The 21,732-nt window shown below is 47.4% G+C and overlaps 1 protein-coding gene across 2 annotated transcripts in view; it reads right to left on the reverse strand.

The window, feature by feature from the left end:
• The window catches only part of LOC138246639 (guanylate-binding protein 1-like), a 219,203-nt gene that overhangs the window by 22,231 nt on the left and 175,240 nt on the right, over window positions 1–21,732 (reverse strand). For both annotated transcript variants that reach the window (XM_069201357.1, XM_069201358.1), the window contains 2 exons: window positions 18,067–18,300; window positions 9,945–10,231 (listed from right to left, as the gene is read on the reverse strand). In XM_069201357.1, the coding sequence (XP_069057458.1) occupies window positions 9,945–10,231; window positions 18,067–18,300 (521 nt within the window). The remainder of the gene's footprint in view (window positions 1–9,944; window positions 10,232–18,066; window positions 18,301–21,732) is intronic.

Raw genomic sequence — 21,732 nt, forward strand, 5'->3', positions numbered from 1 at the left:
GTAGCAAACCTGGTTCCAGATGTAGTGTCTAGCCCTGGTTCATGGACAGGAGCGTTCAAATCTGTGGAAGGCATATTGGTGTGGCTTCCGACATGAGGATAAGTTTTGTGTACTAGAAATGTCTGGGCTATGTGGGAGCTATGAGAATAAGACAACAGTGTTCCGTCTTCATCTTGGTGAGGGCTTTGGGAATCAGCGGAAAGGGTAGAAAAGTGTATGCACCCTGACCATCGCCTCGAAAGGGCATTTCCCCATGACCCTGGGAGGGGGTATCGATTGTCATAGAACTGGCATTTAGTATTGCTGTCGGTTACCAATCAATCAATCAATCACTGCATTTGTAAAGCGCGCTACATACCCGCGAGGGTCTCAAGGCGCCGGTAGGTGCTACTGGTCGAAGAGCCAGGTCTTGAGGAGTGTTCTGAAGGCCAGCAGGTCCTGGGTCTGTCGTAGGATGGTGGGGAGAGTGTTCCAGGTCTTGGTGGCGAGGTAGGAGAAGGATCTGCTGCCGGCAGCGGTTTTTCGGATGCGGGGGACTGTGCCGAGGGCGAGGTTGGCTGAGCGGAGGCTTTGGGTGGGGGTGTGGAAGCTGAGTCGGTTGTTGAGGTAGGTGGGTCCGGTGTTGTGCAGTGCTTTGTGTGCGTGGATCAGGAGCTTGAAGGTGATCCTTTTGTTGACGGGGAGCCAGTGCAGGCCTCTCAGGTGGAGTGTGATGTTGCTGCGGCGGGGGACATCGAGGATGAGTCGAGCCGAGGCGTTCTGGATGCGTTGGAGTCGTCTCAGGAGCTTGTTTGTAGTTCCTGAGTCTGTTGGTGATGAGGGCCTGGGTAACGGTTTCTCTCGTGTCGAGGGGGATCCATTTGAAGATCCTGCGGAGCATACAGAGTGTGTTGAAGCAGGACGCAGAGACGGCGTTGACTTGCCTGGTCATGGAGAGAGTGGAGTCGAGGATGACCCCCAGGTTGCGTGTGTGGTCCATGGGTTCCGGGGCTGTGCCTAGTGACATGGGCCACCAAGAGTCGTCCCAGGCTGATGGGGTGGGTCCGAGAATGAAGACCTCCGTCTTGTCTGAGTTCAGCTTCAGTCTGCTGTCCTTCATCCAGTCGGCTACGGCCTTCATTCCTCGGTGGAGGTTAGCTTTGGCGGTGTGGGGATCTTTGGTGAGGGATATGATCAGCTGGGTGTCGTCGGCGCAGGAGATGATGTTGAGGTTGGTTTGTCGTGCGACGTGGGCGAGGGGGGGGGGCATGTAGATATTGAACAGTGTCGGGCTGAGGGAGGATCCCTGTGGGACGCCGCAGATGATCTCTGTGGTTTTGGAGCGGAAGGGTGGGAGACGGACGCTCTGGGTTCTGCCAGAGAGGAAGGATGTGGTCCAGGCCGGGGCCTTTTCTAGGATACCGGCATCATGGAGGCGTGCTGATAGGGTGCGGTGGCAGACCGTGTCAAAGGCTGCTGATAGGTCCAGGAGGATGAGGGCGGCTGTTTCTCCTTTGTCCATCAGGGTCCGGATGTCATCAGTGGCGGCGATGAGGGCAGTCTCGGTGCTGTGGTTACTGCGAAAACCGGATTGGGAAGGGTCCAGGATGTTGTTAACTTCGAGGTAGTGGGTCAGCTGTTTGTTGACAATCTTCCCTGTCACTTTTGCCAGGAAAGGGAGCAGGGAGATGGGCCGGGAGTTCTTGAGGTCCTTGGGGTCCGCCTTGGGCTTCTTCAGAAGGGCGTTGATCTTGGCGTGCTTCCAGCTTTCAGGGAAGCTTGCTGTCTCGAAGGAACAGTTGATTGTTTTCCGGAGGTGGGGCGCGATGGCTGCGCTGGCTTTGTTGAAGACGTGATGAGGGCAGGGGTCCGATGGGGATCCGGAGTGGATGGCGTTCATGGTTTTGATGGTGTCTTCGTCGCTGACTCTGGACCAGACGGTCAAGCGACTGGTGCGAGTGGTAGTTGCAGGGGTGGTGGACTCGGTGGTGGGTGCGGGGGGTCGGGTTGAAGCTGTCGTGGATGTCGGTGATCTTGTGGTGGAAGAAGGTGGCCAGGGAGTCGCACAGGTCTTGAGATGGCGGAATATCGTTGGTGATGGAGCTGGGGTTGGAGAGTTCTTTCACGATGCTGAAGAGCTCTTTGGTGTTGTGTGTGTTGTTGTCTAGGCGGTCCTTGAAGGCGGCCTTCTTGGCGGTCCTGATGAGTTGGTGATGTCTGCGGGTGGCGCTCTTGAGGGCTGTGTGGTTGTCTGGTGTTCGGTCGTGGAGCCATTTCTTCTCCAGCTTCCGACAGGTGTGCTTGGAGAGCCGGAGGTCCTTGGTGAACCAGGCGGCTTTCTTGTTGGTGTGGTTGGTTGTAGAGGTCTTGAGAGGGGCGAGGGTGTTGGCGCAGTCGTTGATCCACTGTGTGAAGTTGGTCGCGGCGGTGTCTGGGTCGGTGGGTGGTCTCAGGGCGAGGGCGGTAGTCAGTTGGTCCTCAGTGACCTTGCCCCAGCAGCGGCGTGGTAGCTGTTGGGTGCGGTGGTGTGTGGTGGGTTTTCTGAAGGTGAAGTGGACGCATCTGTGGTCGGTCCAGTGTGGTTCAGTGGTGTGGTTGAAGGAGACGTGGGGGCTTGCAGAGAAGATGGGGTCGAGCGTGTGTCCAGTGGCGTGAGTGGGTGTCGTTACGAGCTGTTTGAGTCCGAGGTTGGCGAGGTTGTCGATCAGGGCGGTGGAGTTGGCGTTGTTTTTTTCTCGAGGTGGAAGTTCAGGTCCCCGAGGAGGATGTAGTCCGTGGAAGCGAGGATGTGGGTGCTGATGAGGTCGGCGATGGCGTCACTGAACTGTGGGCGGGGTCCGGGAGGTCTGTAGATGAGAGTTCCTCTGAGGGTGGTGTTGGGGTCGGTGTGGATCTGAAAGTGCATGTGCTTGGTGGTGGTGAGGGTGTCATTGGTGTTCGTTGAGATTTTGATGGAGTCTTTGTGGATGATGGCGATTCCTCCTCCCACTCCGTTGGTGCGGTCTCTGCAGGAGATCTTGTAGCCCTGTGGGATGGCTATGGCGATGTCTGGTGCTGAGGGGCGTTCAGCCAGGTCTCCGTCAGGAAGGCGACGTCGGGGGCGGTGGAGTCTAGGAGGTCCCAAAGTTCGATGGCGTGCTTGCGAGCGGAGCGGGTGTTGAGGAGGATGCAGCGGAGGTTATTGGGTTCTCTGGCTGGTGGTGTGGAGGGTTGGATGCTGGTGAATCTGCAGTTCCAGCAGGTGAAAGCCCCCTGGGTGCGTTTCGGGGTGGCCCGGTAGCAGGGGTGGTCTCGTCTGGTGTTGAGTGCGTGGAGGGTGCTTGCGTCGTAGTGCAGTCTGGCGTTGCGGGGGTGCAGGTTCCAGGGGTTCTGGTGCTGGGTGCGGTCCAGGGGCGGACGGGCGCAGACGGGCTCCATATGAGGGCAGAGGGAGGGAGGAGCAGCTGGGAGGTGTGAGCGGGGCGGCCAATGGGAGTGAAGGGGGCGGGGCAGCAGGGGCTCAGCGGCGAGGGGAAAACCAAGGGAAAAACCAGGGGAAAAACCCAGGGAAAAAACGGCAGGAAAAGACGGCGGGAGAGGGACAACAGAGCATAGGGGTACAGAAAGCAAAACACAGGGGCACAGAATGAAAAAACGAAGTGGCACAGAAGCCAAGCGCAGGGGTACAGAAAAAAGGTAGCGAGTAGTCAGGCGGCAAAAGCGGCAACAGAGGTTCAACCCACAGGGGGCTGCGTGGAAGATGGGGGGAGCGACCTGCCTGGTGACAGGGTCAAAGGTCGCTCCAAGAGATCTAGTGTAGGTTTTCCCCATTGTGAGAATATCTTATCCAGTTTAGTTTGGTCTAGTTCCCATTCGTGGCAGTTGTACTTGGCCCTGCTCCTTCTTTCCTTGGGAGAAAGGCTCGCATTGTGGGGAAAATGGCCTTGAGCTCCAGGCTGTTGATGTGCATTTGTTGCTGACCATTTGCCCTGGATTTGTAGGTCTTCGAGCTGGCCTCCCCAGCCGTCCACTGATGCATCCGTCACATTGATGAAATCAGGAACCATTGTTAGATACGTAAGGCCTTGAGACTGATGAGGTTTAGGGACCCACCATTTCAACACACCTATCATTTTTGGTGTGATGGATATCAAATCTTCGAAGGTGCCTTGAAACTAAACCCATTGGAGCTGTAGTTCCTCCTGCAATGGTCTCATCTTGAGACGTGCAAATGGTACCAGGTTGATTGCTGAAGAGATCATGCCCGGGAGCGATTTGAACAATCTCACAGAAATTTACTTTTTTCTTGATATTTTGCGGGCCGAGACTGTTTGTCTCTTGTTTTTCTTGCAAGAGGTATGCTTTGTTTTGGATTGTGTTCAGGAAAGCTTCTAGAAATGTCATTGTTTGAGTAGAAGTAGTTGAGGACTTTTGTTTGTTGACTGCGAGACCCAGTTTTAGAAAAAGTGCCAGGCAGGCTTTTGTGGCTTTGAGCGTTTGCTGAAGAGTTGAAGCTTTTAGCAGCCTGTCGTCTAGGTAAGGGAATACCTGATGACATTGTTTCTGAGACTGGCTGCTACTGGAGCCAAGCACTTGGTGAATATGAAGGGTGTTGACTTGAGTCCGAAAGGGAGAATTCTGAATGGATATTTTGTACCAGCTAACATGAATCAGAAATATTTGCGGTGTTGGGGATGAATGGGAATATGATAATATGCATCCTTCAGGTCTACCGATGTCATACAATCTCCGCTGTTCAGTAGGTGTAGGGTGTCAGAGAGAATCATTCTGAAGGATTGTCTGCGGAGATTTTTGTTTAGTTGTGTGAGGTCTAGGATAGGTCTCCAATCCCCTGATTTGTTGCGTATGAGGAAAAAACTGGAGTAGAATCCTTTTCCTCTCTGTTCCACTGGGGCTTTCTCTATCGCTCCTTTGGAAAGCTTCAATAGGGCTTCTTTTCTTAATAAGTGAAGATGAGGGTGTGTGAACCCCTAGTGGGATTGTTTGGTGGTTTCTTTGTGAACTCCAAGGTATGACCATGGGTGACTTGGTCCAACACCCACTGGTCTGAAGTGATATGTTCCCAATGGTGGAGATGTTCGGAAATGGTTGCACCCACAGGGTGAGAAGAGGGTGGTGCAGCTGGTACCTGGCTCAGGTCATTGCTTGCGACCGGTGTCCCTGACCTGATGCGATGATCTCCGGTATGTTCCTTGCTTGGAGAAACCAGCTCCTGATGGATTGGCGATAACCTTGTGGTAATCTGTATTGAGGCTGATAAGGCTGAAACTGTTGAGTGCTGGTATGTGCCTCTATAGGAGGGAAAACCTCAACCTCGTTGGGGCAATTTTCTATATTGCTAGGTTCCGAGGGGCCTAGCCTTATCCGTCTCTATTTTGATAGCAAGATGGGCTTTGTCTTTATGTGTGCCAGAGTGTGTCCCCATCATAGGCCATATACAATATCTTCAACTGAATCTCAGGTCAAAATGATGTCACTTTGAGCCATCCCTGGCGTCTCAAGACTGGCTGCACCTGCCAGTTGCCTGTAGCCTGTGAAGGCGATATCCAAGGCGCAAGTCAATAATCCCAGGAGAGGTGTGCTCACCCTCTTGGAGAATCTTTTTTGACTCTGGCCTTTGATCTTCCAGAATGAGGTCAATTATATCTTTGATGTCTGATCACATCTGTCTACCTTAGCGTATCAGAAAAGCTAAAGAATTGGCAGCTCGGACTGTGATGGCTGACCCTATAGTGTTACAGTGGCTTTCATCTCTATCTTATGATATGGGGGCAGACAGATTCTTCAATCTCTGCGCCACTTGGGAAACTACAGAGTCTGGTTTGGGATGCCCCGTCAGGCATGCTGGGGAATCTTCTGGCGCTCTTTACTTTTTGTCAATTCGAGGTAGGACCACTGCTACTGTAGTTGGGTTTTTCATAATTTTCATACCCTCCTGACATATGTGGTCAATAAGAGGTATAGACCGGACTGTTTTTCATGCCTGGATTTTAACATCCTATAAAAAGCAATCAGACTGCCTGACTGCTATAGGAAGGTGAAATCCTTCTGCTGCTCCTCCATAAGGCTATGAAATACTCCAATGTCCTCTGGAGGAGAGTCAACAGGCTGATGTTACAGTGGAGACAGTGTGGGAATGACATAATTAAAACCAATCATCCAGTTGGGGTGGATGCTTGTGGATCTCGCCTTCCTCTCCGTCATCCGAAGTGTCGCCCCTAGGTGGTGGAGTTATATGGATTGGAGAGGTCATTCTAGGGGTGGCAGGTTTTGGGAAGATTGGTGGAGAAGGAGAAACAGACTGTGGCGGTGTGGATTGAGGTTCCTCTGGCTGTAGAGAGAAACATTTCCTATAATCAGACAGCATAACCTGAAGGTCCTGAACCAAAGAACTAGGCATAAAAAGGTCATCCTGCCTGTGTTGTGACCCAGGGTAATATCTCAACGCTCCAGGTGTTTTTGTGCAGAGGGTTGATGACAGTAACCCTGAAACTCCTGTTCACCCTCATAAGAGTCCTCTACCTCTTCCTGGTATTCTACATGGAGTTCAGAGGGGCTGTGAGCTGGTCCAAACTGACCCTCATCGTCTGAACCTTCTATGTCTAACAGATGGCTTGGGATCAGGGAAGAGATAGTGGTGGAAGATGAAAATCCAGGTTTTACAAATGTTTTGGAAATTTTAATCTTCGTCGATCGTGTCGCGGACTGCGTCGTTGTTGGTAGAATGTGACTTGCAGGTGGAGTCATCGTCAGCAGGTGACATTGGGGACACAGTAGTAAATGAGGTAGTCGACGGGTCGGAAGGGGCGCAGCTCTGCTCTTCGTCTCCATAACATTCATTGACGAGATGGGAGTATCAATGGAGGTTGAAGTCGTCGTCAGCACCGTAGACAGCCTTGCAGACTATTTGCTAGTGACAGTCCTTGTCGAAGATGTTGCCATTGACCGTGATGTTTTCGTCGCCGGAATCTTGAAGGGGGGTTTCTTTTTCGTGGTCAACAGGTTAGAAGCAGATGCCTGAGGTATGTCTTTTTGGATCTTTGAAGGTGTGGTTGGAGTAGATGAAATTTCCTCAGAGGAGAAATGTAGTTGCTTCTCCTTTTTCTTAGATTCCCTCGCTTAATGGCAAGCTTTGAAGGATTTTCTGCTCTCTTTAGAAGTGCCTTCTAAAGATCTGGCTCTTTGTGTGGCTTTGGAGAAGAGTCACTGTCTTCTTCTGAAGAGTTTTTTTTGGGCTTTAGCCTTTTGTGGATACAATAGTAGCCTCCCTTCTCTATCCTTTACAGGTTTAGTATAGAAAGTGCAACACATTTTGCACTGCTTTGTCTTATGGTCTGGGTGAAGGCAATAAATACAATTTTATGTGGATCATCCACATGAACCATCTTTTTCCCCACAAGTCTTGCAGGGATGAAAAAGGCCTTTTGAATCAGTCATGGTAGGTAAGATGAAATCCAGTACCTTCTTGAAGTAGTAGAAAAACTGCGCAGAGCCCACGTAGACTCCTTTCACACTCGACGTGCGGTGAAAAACTCAAGGAAAGAGGATCTTTCGGGAGTATTCTCGATGGTGCTGGCACCTGACTGGTCACAGTTCAAATTTGGTCCTTTTTAAAAAAGGACATAGATAGGCTATTAACTGCCATTACACCTATTGTGTTTCTTACATACTGCTTTCCTAAAGTGCAGTGGGACTCCCACTTTGACGACAGGGAATGATTCAAGCATGTGAATCTATAAAAGATCCAATACTGGATAAGAATTATGTCACACTAGAACTGGAGTTAAAACTCCTCCCACACACCAGGCCCAGCCACACTGAAAATGACATTGTTCTCTAGGTGGGAAGACACAGGCATCTGTGCCAGAATCAGGGTGGATATCACAGAAAATGGCATCTTACCCAGAAAGAAGCTTAGCAACGTAGCTGCAATAAACCACCCGTAGGAAATACTTATAATCAGGAAACATACATGTTCATTAGAATCCCCTACCAGGCAGCAACTGCCGAACACACAACTTCCAACTCTCAACATTCCTTGCCAGGAGGATGCTCTATTAAGCAAGTTCAGGACATCCAGGATAAACATTCCATCCACCCTAAGTCCATAACACCCCCCTCCCTCCCAAGCCTAACCACAACAGAAATAAATTAAAAAATGAACAATTATGTAAAAACAGAATTAGCAGCTTTAGCAGACATGCCAGTAAGTACTTCAGGTACATATTTTGCCATCTATCTTCCTACACAACCACATCATCTCTCACCTACAGTTCCTTTGGCGGTTTCAAAAACAAACTCTCCCCTTCAGGCAATTTTCTAATTTTCATCACTCTCACCAGGTTCCCTTCTCCCACTTTACATCCAGTTACACTTATTGTTATGCCCTTCCTGCACTGCTTTGTCCTTGGTCGGCTTACCAGGCTTGGCCACCCATCACTGAAGTAATCTGCCACTCTTGCTAATATGACATCTTCTAATTCTCTACTACCTTTTGAGAGTGCCTAACCATATTAGGAGTGCTAGGCCATGGATAATCAAGTGCAGGGAGGATATTAGTAATTACTACTACGCCTAGAAGAGGTCAGTGATAATTCACCCTTCAGTTCATGTTCAGACAGCCTTATCATTATCAAATACGGAAAAGGAGGGTTTATTATAGCCTTATAGCCCGCTGTAATGGGCTATACTGGCCATTAAAGGCCTGCTCCAGAGTTAACAAAGGAGCGGGCCTTTAATGGCCAGTATAGCCTGCTATGGGGGCTATAAGGCTGTTAGAACATTCCACTCCTGGAGGGCAGAATGATTTAACTAATAAAACAAAGGCCTCACGGAGCCCTAGGGGACTGAAATCCCCTCGGGCTCCGTGAGGCCTTTGTTCACAGCAACAGCTGTGAAAGGAAAACACTGCAATGTTGATGCTCCGGGCTTTCACCAGCCATTAGAAGCCCGAATATACTCTACTGTCTCCAACGAAGCGCTCAACTATCCAATGTTCTAATGATAGCTAAACAGTGAAGGTAGTTCTAACAGTGGAAGTCTAACTAAAAGTAAAATATCAATGGGAGGAGGCATACGACGCACAAGTTAGTGTGGTGCAGTTCAGTCTATACCACTAAACTAGTGGGTATCTAGTCTATTAGAGCACTGCATTACCTCGGCCTGACTTACTAAGAGTTAAGTAACATCTAATCCAATGTGGACGGGGTCTAAACATGAACAATGCATGGAGTTTTAAGAAATTCATAATTCGAGTGACGGATCCAGTGCTTAATTTAAACTGGTGTTTGCCGGTGCTCGGCACTGGAAATTAATTCTCCACACTAGCACTTATGACGATCCACTACATTCTGGTGATGTTTGTCTGTTTTTGAGGCGAGCTCAACAACGGTGTTTAACAATTTAATAAACATTAAAGTGAATAATATCAGTGTGTCCAGGGCATTATTACAGCTTTGGGTGGCCTGGAACAATCTACATTGTCACACCTGTAGGGGTGTGCCTGTTAGTTGCTGTGTTGCCACTGGCATTTGTCAGCGCTGGCAAGGGCAATGGGAGGTGCAAGCTGCAGGGGCTCCTAAGGAATACCTAGGGCACTGCCACTGCTACAAATTAGGCACTGGGCAGACCCAACGTGGACGGGCACATGGACACATAATTTGTCTTTTATATTCTCAGCCTGGTGTATCCAACTCTTGATGTCAGCCTTAAATTGGCCAATGCATTTCCCTCTTGAACGCAATGTCACTTCCTTCAGAAGCTCTCAGATTACAAGACATAACACAATACTACTTCCTCTACAAGTGGGCATCTTCTATGATCAGAGATGCTGTTTTAGATCAAAATCAATAGCATGAAAGAAAGTAAGAAGAAAGGAAGTAAGTGAAAAGAAAGGCAGAGTCCCCGGAATAATACAGGAAAAATACAATACAAACCCACCAAATTGAAATGAATGTGGAAGTTACCGCCAGTTCCTTCAGAAACTGCTCATCATCGTCCTTAAAGGAGCGGTCAAGGAAGACCTGGAGTGCCTCTTTCTGGCAGCTGGTGTGCAAGAACATGAACTCCTTCACGGTGTCGGTGGGGAACTGTTCCTGAGCTGCGTTCTCCATTCCATGCACATACTGCAACAGTGCCTCCTGCACCGCTGCCGAGTTCTCAATCTGCGCCAGGGCTAGCACAGCGTTCTCCATGCAGGGGATGGTCCCGCTGCGGATGGCATCCACATAGGTCACTGCCAAGTTCCCAAGCACTGGAAGGGATGTAAAATGTATCCGTTAGAATCATGACTGCTACAGAGTTGCACGCTCCTGTCACCTGTAATATCTTTAGCAACATTTTCAAAACAGTGTTGTGGAAATTGACGCAGGCCAAGTTTGAAATTGGAGCTCATATGATGCAAATATTATCCATTAATGCCCAGTAATTCATGCCACTGTTGGACTACTTTGCCAAAAATCAATGCCATGATATTAGAACAAGAACGTGTTACCATCTGTTTGCCTGAACATTGGGCATGAGGCATTTTAACAGCTGTTACAGATAAGTAACTTTTCCACCTGCAGCATAAATCTGATTAGCTGGTAAGAAAGCAGCAAAGCCTGCTCCCGACTGGTGTGCAAATACAGTCTGACACAAACTCCAGTTTGCGCACAACTTAGTATTACAAGCACCTCACAAAATGCGCACCCAAAGGGTTTATTTGCACCCAATTGTTGCTAGATAAAGATTGGGCATGCTGTGTCTGTGCACCTCTGAGTAGGAGATAATGTGCACAACTAAGATCACTGAGAAAACAGTGCATCACTGGAGTAGTGATAAAATATGGAGGGAAGGCACACTTTCAACCTATTGTGATGGCAGCCAAATGTACTTTAGAAGATGAAAATGCCAATTAAATCGATTTCAGGGTCCACCTCCTTCGCCAGACACTAAGGGGGTCATTTTGATCCCTGGCGGTTCAGCCCGCCATGCCGGCGGTGGGTGAAAAGACCACCACCGGCATGGCGGGCTGAACCGCCATATAAAGAACACATGGAGGGCCCTCCACTGCTACGCTGCCTCCGACAGGCAGCCTGACAGTGGAGGGAATCATTATCCGACAGGGTAGCGATGCTGCCCCTCGGATAATGATCCCTACTGCTACCAGCCTGTCCCTGGCAGGTTCCCCCGCCAGGGAAAGGCTGGCGGAAGGGGTGCTCTGGGGCCCCCCGTTGACCCCTGCACTGCCCATGCACTTTGCATTGGCAGTACAGGGGCCCCTGTGCAGTGCCCCATCGCGCAGGTCACTGACCGATTACTGGGCAGTGATGTGCGCGACGGGTGCAGCGGCACTGACGCCGCCGGCAATGTCTAGGCCATGCATTCTGCTGGGCCGGTGGGCAGAAACAATGTTTCTGCCCACCGGCCCAGCAGAATGTACATTATACAGCCGACGGGGTCCCAGGGGGGCTGGCGGTCAGTTAAATGACCACCAGCATGAATACGGCGGTTAACACGGCCGTGTTCATAATGAGGGTCTTAGTAAATAACCTCTTCCACTAAAAGACAAAGGATGAATGCATGGAAGGACGTCTCAGAATGCTCATGTCATAACTGCGGATGGCTCTACTGCAAGGACTTGGGAGCCAGGAACTCAAGCTCAGTGATGAAAGGCATAGGTGGAAGATCTTAGAAGACATCATGGATGAAAGCTCTGATAGTTATAGTTACTGTGTGACCGGAGTGGATGGAAGAGGTGAAGCAGATTCTGACAGCATCACTGCAAAGGCCAGTGAGGAGCAATGTGCATCACCTTTGTTATTCACTGTCTGAGCTTGTCACCTACTTTCAAAATTCAAGGAGGAAAGAAAAGTGCAAACAAATATCCCCAGACAACATTCTGGAAGAGAGATTGCTTGCTACTGGGCTCTGTGCACTTTGACGAGTAATCTAGGCAACTGACATTTGTTTCTGTGCCGACTAATTCAATCTCTCATCAGCTGTATGCTATGAGGATGTCTGAAGGTACTCTGCTATTTGGCATCTACTCCTGTTCTTCCAAAAGGCATCGGCAGAACTTGTCCGCTTTACAGCCCTGGAGTCCTGGTAGGTGGACTGCTTGGTGGTGCTCGAAAGCGCCCAGTAACACAATTGGCCCTGCTTCACTTTTGTCTGAACCTCCTTCCCATCTGATTGTTGAAGTTCTACACTGTGGTGGTTGTCGGTCTGAAACAGGAAGGAGATATTGGAAATCTCAGGGAAAAAGGGCTGAGGAACAAATGGGCCGTCGTCAGCTGTAGTACACGGATGTGGCACTTCTGCTCCTTTCGTGAATATTTTCCCAAGTCGACGAGTTGTCCATGAGAGCTTCCCAACCCTCCAGGAATGCATCAGTCATGTTTGCCTGGCTCAGAGGACCTTTTGGAACGACACACACTAAAGTATGGTGCACTTCTGCTGGGGAGTTCAGCTATCTCTTCTACCCTGTCACTTGATGTCCAAGATGGCTTGTCTTACAGAATGTTACGTATTGGTTGCATTTGTATTCTGGTGTTTCCAGCTTTGAATATGCAAGAGACCTTGAAACCCAGAAGAGAAAGGACTTCTCCGACTGTTGGATACACAGTTGTTTTCAGACCCTGCAACGTGTTCTGAAAATACCTCTGATCAACTTTCATGACTATAACTGTTCCTAAATACAGGATGAACTGAACGGGTTGCAGGGCTCACTTTCCTGCACTGATCTGAAGGAGGTTCAAGGCCATGTTTAAATAGGTGAATGAGTCTCTGAGCAGTATGTCATTAAGGCAGAGTGACAAAGAGATTACTTGGCATGTAGGGGCCAGTTTGAGGCACTCAGGTTACTTTGTATTTCAACAGATACTTTCAAATAATGAATCTCACAAAGTTTATCGTGAAGTAACAATCTGGAAATTGAAAATGAGCATCTGTCACGGGAGGATGGATAAGGAAAGACCTGATAAAGAGATATAGATCTGAATCTCTCTCCTTTGATCCATTTGCTGGTATTGTTTAAATTACTGTCTCTGACCTTTCTATGGGACTTAAAAGAAGTGGCGGTATCTGTTCTTCCTTTGGTTTTTAAGAACTTTCTCAGACACATTATTTGATAAAAGAGATTGTACCTCCTGCACCTGGCATGCTAAGGAGTAAAACCTAAAAACCTGTGGTGGGGTGGCAGGTGGAGAACAGAAGAATCTGGTCTTGTATCCCTTCTCTACAATACTGAGCTTTCAATTGTTTCTTTCTATTTTTGCTATACATGTTTCAAATTCTCTATCCCAATGGGCTTCTGAGCGATGGTGGCAAGCTGTTGAGGGCACCAGCATAAGGGATTTAAATTCCTCTCCCGAAAAAGCTCATTTGAAGTGAAAAGCTGGATTCTGCTGTTCTCAAGAATGCTGCAGCTGTGTCTGCATTTTCAAGTACAGGGAGTAAACCAGCTGGTGACCTTGCAGGTACCTTTTCGAATGAACCCTGGGAGATCTTTCCAGTGACTGGACTCCACCTCAGTTTTCATTCTTTGGATACCCATCATAATTGGCATAAAGAATGGCTAAAAAAAGAAAAATCAATAGAGGGTTCATGACAATAGTCGTGCCTTGCTAGATGTGATGTTCCTTTTACCGCCCTCTCCATAATCTGACCTTAAGTGACCACACACTCTTTCAGAACTTCCTGAGAATTCTCTTTTTTCTCTAGAAAGCAGGTCCACAAATTGCTGCAGTCTGTAGCAATCTAAAATAGATGAAGTGCTACCTACTCTCAAAACCTGAAGAAATCCATCATTCTTTTTTGGACATCAAGTCTATCATGTGCTACTATTTCTCAGATGGTGTTGTGGAACTACTGCCTAGAACAGTGGTTCCCAACCTTTTGACTTCTGTAGACCCCCACGTTATCACTACTGGAACCCGAGAACCCCCACTGAATCATTATTGTCATCCGGGGACCTCCCAATGAGTCATTACTAAAAGCTGGGGACCGAATCTGTCAATATTATTTAATTTTGTCGCGGGCCCCCTGGGGAGGCTTCACGGACCCCCAGGGGTCTCCGGACCACAGGTTGGGAACCATTGGCCTAGAGCACTGTTTGGAAAAAGTTATTTACCTGTAACAATCGGTTTGCAGTGTCTTGTGCTGTAGTTTACTTGCTGTGCACATTCAGCCATCTAATGCTGGGCTCAGAATGATGTAAGTTGTTTTTCTTCAAAAAGAAGTTTAAGTTTTGAGTTGACTTGTAATATCTCCCCCGAAACCCACAATGCACCAGGGCACAGAGTCCACCTCAGGCTGCATTTTTCCAGAAGGGCATGTATGTGTGTGCATTAGTAAAACAGTTGATGTGTATACTGTCATACATGCTAACACACAACAAATGTTCACAGGTCTTCCACACCGCTTGCTTCCCAGGACGTGTGTAGCACACATGAGAATCTATAACACCATGGGCAGAAAACAGATCTGTTACAGGTAAGAATCATTTTCCGTTTGCAGCACGTGCACCTGTAGACCACATGTTGTGTATAGAACAAGAAGCAGTTTCCAAACCTCTAATTTGGTGGCCCGGAAACAGCTGCAGACCATGTATGAAACGGTTTTTTTAGTCTGGGGTTTCCAACTAGTACTTCATGCCTTGAATCAGTGTCCACACAGTAGTGTTTAGTGAATGTGAGTGGAACTCCATGTCACAGCCTTACAAACCTCTGTCACTGGAATTTCTCCCAGGAATGCCACTGTAGCTCCTTTTTTAGGAACAGACGCGCTCTTGGTTAGGGGGTCTAGTGTGAGTTTTGCTTTTTGGTGGCAAAATTGAATGTGATTAACAATCCATCTTGCTAACCCAGCTTTTGACAAACATCTACATCTAATGCATGCAAAGCCTTTTCCACAAATAATTGTGGGTTTGGAGAAAAGGCAATATATTGCACTTATTCAAATGAAATGGCAAAGCTTTTGGAAGAAACAAAGGTGAGTGCACAGCACAATTCTATTATTGTCCTCTGACAAGTCTTGAATCTTTTTAACTCTCTGTTCTTCATATCACTCAGGTCTGAGGAGGTCACAGTTATTCTTGTAATTTTCCATGCCTTACATGACGTTTTCCCGGTTTCTCCAGCACTGAAAGGTTGAATCAATGCTCAGTAACAACAGAGCACTGGAACACATCTAAACTCAATAGTGAATACAGCAATCTGAGCTAGAGACTGCGTCCTGGTGCATTGTGGGTTCAAGGGAGGTACCAAAAGTCATCACTAGACCTCGCCTCCTTGTAATACTCTGAGACCAACACTAGATGGCAGGAGTGTTTACAGCACATGATCTACCACTGCTTATGCTGCAAACCATCTTGTCGCAAGTGAAACAACTAGTGAATCTGGCAGATGTAATAAGTGATCCAAACTCGGACTGTACAGTTATTTTCCAGCCTTCTCTCCAACGGCAATTAGGCAAATGAAGCCAGGAGGTTGTGAGTTGCAGGATCTAGAAGATGTGGGACTGATGGAGCCACTAACTCTTGCAAGCTTTGGAATATCTGTCTGAAAAAATCAGATGTGTCACAAGAAGCAGACTTTTTTTGGTAACTTCATGTGTATCAACACAAGAGAAACCTGAGCAGGTACATTATCCAGAGTTTGCAGAGTAAGAGCTCCCGAGTCTGGTGGCATGTCCATGTTGCCCTTTCTGTGGGGTTTCTCTGCTGGGTGTACTTCAGAGAGTCTACCGCTTCTTGACCTGCTTTGTCTGTAAGCAGGACTGTCATTCTCGGACACTGTGGGGGGGAACAGACAAGAGAAGCTTAGGCTTGTGTTGTGGAGGATGTGCTGCCTCTGGGTTGTTTAGTTCAAGATCTGAGCACTGTGATGGGATGCCTCTCTGTAGGCCTTGCAGTCCAAGTGGCACAAATCTTTGTTAGACCAATCATATTTGACCTCCCCCGATCATCACAAGTTCTGGATCTTCTTTCACAATCAGCTGAGGAAGGGCTGACGTCCTGTTCAATAAATAATGTGCTCTCTTTGCTTTGGACTGTGTTCTTTCCTCTGCTAGCACATGCGACCCATCCAGATGATTGTTATACCCACTGCCCCATCATGCACTGCAAGTACATGTTTCCCTGGTCCTCAGGAGCAGCCACAAAGATGCATTGTCGTATTTAGAAGTAAATATTTAAAGTTGTGCTGCAGGATCCTGCACATACGTAGGATGAGTTTGTCACAGCTCATGCAGTTGAGATGATTAAGGCCCTCATTACAAGTTTGGCGAGCGGCGGAGGCCTCCTGCCAAACTCGTTCCGCCACCTGACTGTCAGGGTGGCCGGAGCACTGCCGTTCCTATCACAATTTCACTGCAGGGCTGGCGAGTGGAAACAGAGTTTACACCCGCTGGCCCTGTGGTGAACAGGGCCTTAACACGGACGCCGGCTAGTAATGGAGTCGGGGGCAATGTAGCACTGCGGTGGGTGCAGCAACACCCATCACGCTTTCCACTGCTCGTAATTTGGACAGTGAAAAGGGCAAAGGGGCTGTCCATGGGGACCCTTGCACTGCCCATGCCAGGTGCATGGGCTGTGTAGGGGCCCCTGTAGGGCCCCTGCCACCCCCTTTCCACCAGCCTTTGCATGGGTTGGCTACCGCTCATGACCGCCAGGGTCGTAATGAGGCCCTATGTTTAGAGTGATGCTACTACACACCTATCTCTCTGTACCCACTACCTCGCTGTCATCATTGATTGTGGCACCAGTTCTTGGCCACGCTTTCCTATTCAGGGTTGTTCATAAAAAGAAAAGGCAAATAACTTAGAAGAGAAGCTAACCACACTAAGGAAATATATCTGGACAAACAACCACAGCAGGCAAAGGAAGCTCAAGACAGTGTTGGATCAAAGATCACTTTGATGTTTCGCTTGAAGCCACAATGTGCCCTTCTAAGTCCAAGCTCACAGGGTTAATTTTCACAACTCTTACAGATTTACACCCGTAAAAGCAGAAACATATAAGACAGGCAAATCTAATGTCCTCATCAAGCAGCAAATTGAGTAAGATCAATGCTGGGAGGCAGAGACCACTTCCTTCTGCTTGCAACTTGGTTCATAGCTGAACCCTGTTTCTCCTAATGACCATCTTAAATCATGATGGACAAGATATCCAGGGAACCTCAAAGCAAGACATGTCTGCTTAACTCAAGGTGTTCCAGCTCTGTGGTTGACTTCCCTTAGACCCATAGAGACTATGAGGGTTAGCATTTCAGCAGCCATACACTTCTGGAGATCCACCCATAGGAACACCATCTGCCACAACCTTCAGTGTCCATTCATCTTAGAGTGGGCAGGAGGGATTTTCAAGGAAGAATTACACTTTTTTTGACAACTGGAAATCATCACCCTTCTTCAAACAACAATTCCGTTAGCAGTGCATACACGACTGCAATGGCTAAACTAAGTAAATACCACTCACCAAGTGCGATGCAATGTACACATTTTGCAGAAAGGTAGCTATGTCCAGAAGAACAGAAGCAGCACCAAAAATATGAAAAACCTGCTCTATCATGGACTCATATTGTGTGATATATCAGGTCCTTCTTGACTTAAAAAGAGACTCAGACGGAAGTAAAAAGCATCTCCCAGAGAGTCACGCCTAGCACAATAGTAAGATGTGGTGCATAATCGTTGCTTCAGGGCAGCAAGAAAAAGAGACAGGGGAGAGTAAATGGAAGTAAGATGGGAGAGAGACAAGGAAGGAAAGATGCAATGGGAGAATGGGAGAAGAGGAAAAAGGCACAGTAAACCCAGAGACTGTGCTGGACTCGGAGGACTATATTTAGTGTAGTGCTTGAGTTTGTGACTTTGAAACCAAGGTTGGATTTCTAATGTCAATTGAGCCCTCTGACCAATACTGGGAGGTCCTAGGAAAATCACTATCTCTCACTATTACTCTGTTCTGTTACCTTGAATGTATTCAATGAGATGTAAACAATAAGCTGGTTCATTCGGCTCAGCTGGAAGTGCACAGAGATGGCTGTGTACAGTGCTGCATAATACAACCGACTCATAAAAAAAGCTTTGAGTTGTTCTGCCTACACTCACATGTGCCAGTCACGATGTGGCCCCCTTTGATGGTTTTGGTGTTAGCGCTGCTATGAACGTGATTGCAGAACTTCTGAGTCTGTGTTATAAAGTCAGGTTCCAGCTCATCGTCTCTGAGGGTCTCAATGACGGCCAGTTTCTTCTTGGTGGAAGGGCAGTCAAACACGAAGCACTTGCGCGTGGGAAAGTAACGTCGGATGTACTGCTTGGGCAGGTTTCTTTTAGAATCTGCATCTAAGGAGTGAGAAAGAACAGTGAGGCAACCTTGGGGGTATCACACTGGGCAGCCGCAAAGGCAGCCTTTTAAAGTAGCATCAAGAAGAAAATGAGTTACTTACCTGTAACTGTAGTTATCCAGTACTGGTATCTTTCATAGATTCACATGCTTGAATTATTCCCCATTGTCGAAGTGGGAGTCCCACAGCACCATAATAAAGCAATGTGTATCACTATAATAGGCCAAAATGGCAACTAAACATTGTTTGTATAGCCTGTCTAGGTCCTTTTAAAAAAAGGAGGTAACTACATACCTTAGCCAATCAGATGACAGCACCCTCTAGAATACTTCCAAGAGATGTTGGGACCCTCAGATTTTCGAGCACAACTGGAATAGAATAATGCTGAATTATAAGGGGAGTCTCTCTGGGGGAAGAGGGTGGGCCGTAAGTGAATCTATGAAGGATACCATTACTGGAGAACTACAGTAAATTATTTTCTTCTCCAGTATCTGATCTTTCATGGGTTTACCCGTTTGAATAAGAATAGTTAACAGTAGTCAACAATAGTATCAGAAAAACATACTGGATGGTGGGAAACATAGGCAGCAAAGGGTCACCTTATTGAAACAGATGACGTAACACTGCTTGTCCCACAGCTGCATCATTCTTGTCGGAAGCATCTTGGCAGTAATGCAGCGTAAATGTGTGTCTGATGGACCACGATGCTGCTCAGCAGATGTGCTGAATAGGCACACCAGCAAAAAAAGCTGTGGAGGTGGAGACAGCCCTAGTGGAGTGGGTGGTCTTCCTGCTTGTCTGTGACAAAAGTGAATAGCGGATGCAATCCATCTGGCTATGGTCTGTTGGAAACTGGGAATCCTTTTCTTAGATCACCATAAGACACAAACAGCTGATCCACTTTGCAGATTTGATGAGTTCTGTGCAAGTAGAATGTACGGCATCTTTTGAAGTCTAACAAACGTAATGACTTCTCCGCCACAGTATGAGGATTTGGAAAAAATGTTCATAGTATTACTGGTTCGTCAAAATGGAAGACCGAAGGGACCTTTGGTATAAACTTAGGACTGGTCCTAAGTATTACACTCTCTGACTTGAATTGGAGCAAAGGTTCTCTTATCATGAATGCTTGAATGTCACTGGCTCTCTTGGCTGATGTGAGTGCTACGAGAAGTGCTGTCTTCCCTGTGAGATATTTTAAATCAGCTTTCAAAATGGGCTCAAACAGAGCTTTCATAAGCTGTCCTTTCATAAGGAGCCATGATGGAGAAGGTTGTCTTTCTGAAAGAAACAACCTGAATAGGCCTTTGAGGAATTGTTTTATAATTCTACTAGACTACAATGAAGGTGTGCTACTAGTTCATCTAAATCTGGAAATTGCCACCATAGGAACTCTGATGGACGAATGGGTTAATCTGAATATCGCCAAGTAGAGCAGATGTGGGAGAATTTGTCCCAATGGTGATGTGAAAGTGTGAACTTTGGATTCTACACAACAGATGCAGAAACATTTCCATTTGAGTTGGTAAATTCTGTTAGAGGTTTCTTCCCTTGATTTTACAAGTACTTCCCTACACTCGGAAGGAATATCTAATAGGACAAACACATTTAACTCAGGAGCCAGGCTGACAAGTGTAGCAATGTCAGGCTGGGATGACAGACCTGACCTTGGTTCATCGTCCGCAGCGTTAGTATTGATTTCAGCTGAATATGCGGTTGTTCTGGAGATCCCAAAACCAAAACAGTCTGGGCCACCTGGGAGAAATGAGTAGACCTTGGCAAGGCTCCCTCTTCAGTTTCTTGAGAAACCCTGGGATCAATGGTATCAGGTAAAAAGTGTAAGCATAGATCCCTGACCATCTCATCGAAAATGCATTCCCCCATAGTTCTACATGTGGACGCCGACTTGCGAAGAATTGGCATATCTGGTTTTCTATTGTTGCAAACAGGTCTAAGTTTGGCTTGCCCCAACAATGGGAAAGGCTGTCCAGAATTTGTTCGTTGAGCTTCCATTCATGACAGGTGATACTGGTCCTGCTTAATGTGTCTGCGAGTATATTGGATACTCCCAGCACATGTTCTGCTCTTAGCGTTGTTTGATGTTGAAGAGTCCAGTTCCAGATTTCCCGCACTTGATGTGAGAACGCTGGTGAGATTGTGCCTCCCTGCTTGTTGATGTCAAACATGTTGGTGGTTCTTTCTCTGCGAATTAGTACCAATTACTGTGCTATCATGGGGAGGAAACTTTTAACGCCAGGGTGATGGCTTTCAATTCCAGCAGGTTTATGTGCCTTGATAATCCCATTTGCCGCTGATTGTAAGGTCCTGCAAGTGAGCACCCCATCCTTCCATGGATGCATCCGTTGTTATAAGATATTCTGGGATCTGTGCTAGAAATGACAGACCTTTGGATAGGTTTGACTTCAGTGTCCACCAAGTAATGGCTTAGTTTACATCATTGAAAGAGTTCTGCTTTTGTAGCCACGGTTTGTCCAGTTCCTCTTGAGGTGGCCACATCTAGAGGCGGCATCTGGATGCAAGAGGAGAGCATTCAGAGGAGTTACTTGAATATTGGGACAGTGACTGGCTTTTTTATGGCCAATTTTTTCGCTAGTTGTTGAACATTTGTCTGTCTGTCTTGCGATGCGAAGGCTTTGCTGTGGGCTGTATCCAGCAGCATTCGCAAGAATGTTACAGTTGTTGCTTGACTCAAATCAGATTTTTTGTCACTGACTGTGAGAACAGAGTGTTGAATATTGAGAGACAAGTCGCTGGGTCCTTTCCTGCTTGCTGATACATGCGAGGTCTTCAGGAGTCAGTCGTCCACTTATGGAAATACCTGAACTACGATTTGTCTGAGATAAGCCACAAAAATGGATGGGGTGAATTTCAGGTCAGTACCCTGGTGGTGGTGGGTGCTGGCTACCTTGAATTGTGGAAACATTCTGTGCTTTGTGTGGATTGGGACATGGATGCATGCATCCTGGAGGTCTAAGGCTGTCATGTACTTGTTCAGCTTTTGAAGATCTAAGATGGGTGCGAATTTCCTGACTTTTTCCGGAGAAGGAAAAACCAAGAATAGAAACCAAGTTCCCTCTAAGTCTTCGGAAGCACTTCTATTGCTCTTTTTTTCCAGCATGGTTGATACTTGTATCAGGAACTGTTTTAGGTGAGGAGGTGGTGTTCCTTTTGGTGGTGTATTTGGTGGAATTTTTATGGATTCCAGGGTGTGTTCCCGAAGGATGACACTGAGCACCCACTTATCAGATGTTATACAGGACCAATTGTGAAGATAACTTGAGATTCAACCCGCAAGCTGCGTTGGTGATTTGCAAGGGGGAAGTCGGCACCATGCAGAGGTCACTGCTTTCTGTTAGAATCTCTACCTTTGAAAGATAATTTTCCTCTGGATGCGTCTTTATATGCCGCC

The sequence above is a fragment of the Pleurodeles waltl genome, chromosome 7 (genome assembly GCF_031143425.1).
Source record: "Pleurodeles waltl isolate 20211129_DDA chromosome 7, aPleWal1.hap1.20221129, whole genome shotgun sequence".
Classification (NCBI taxonomy): Eukaryota; Metazoa; Chordata; class Amphibia; order Caudata; family Salamandridae; genus Pleurodeles; species Pleurodeles waltl.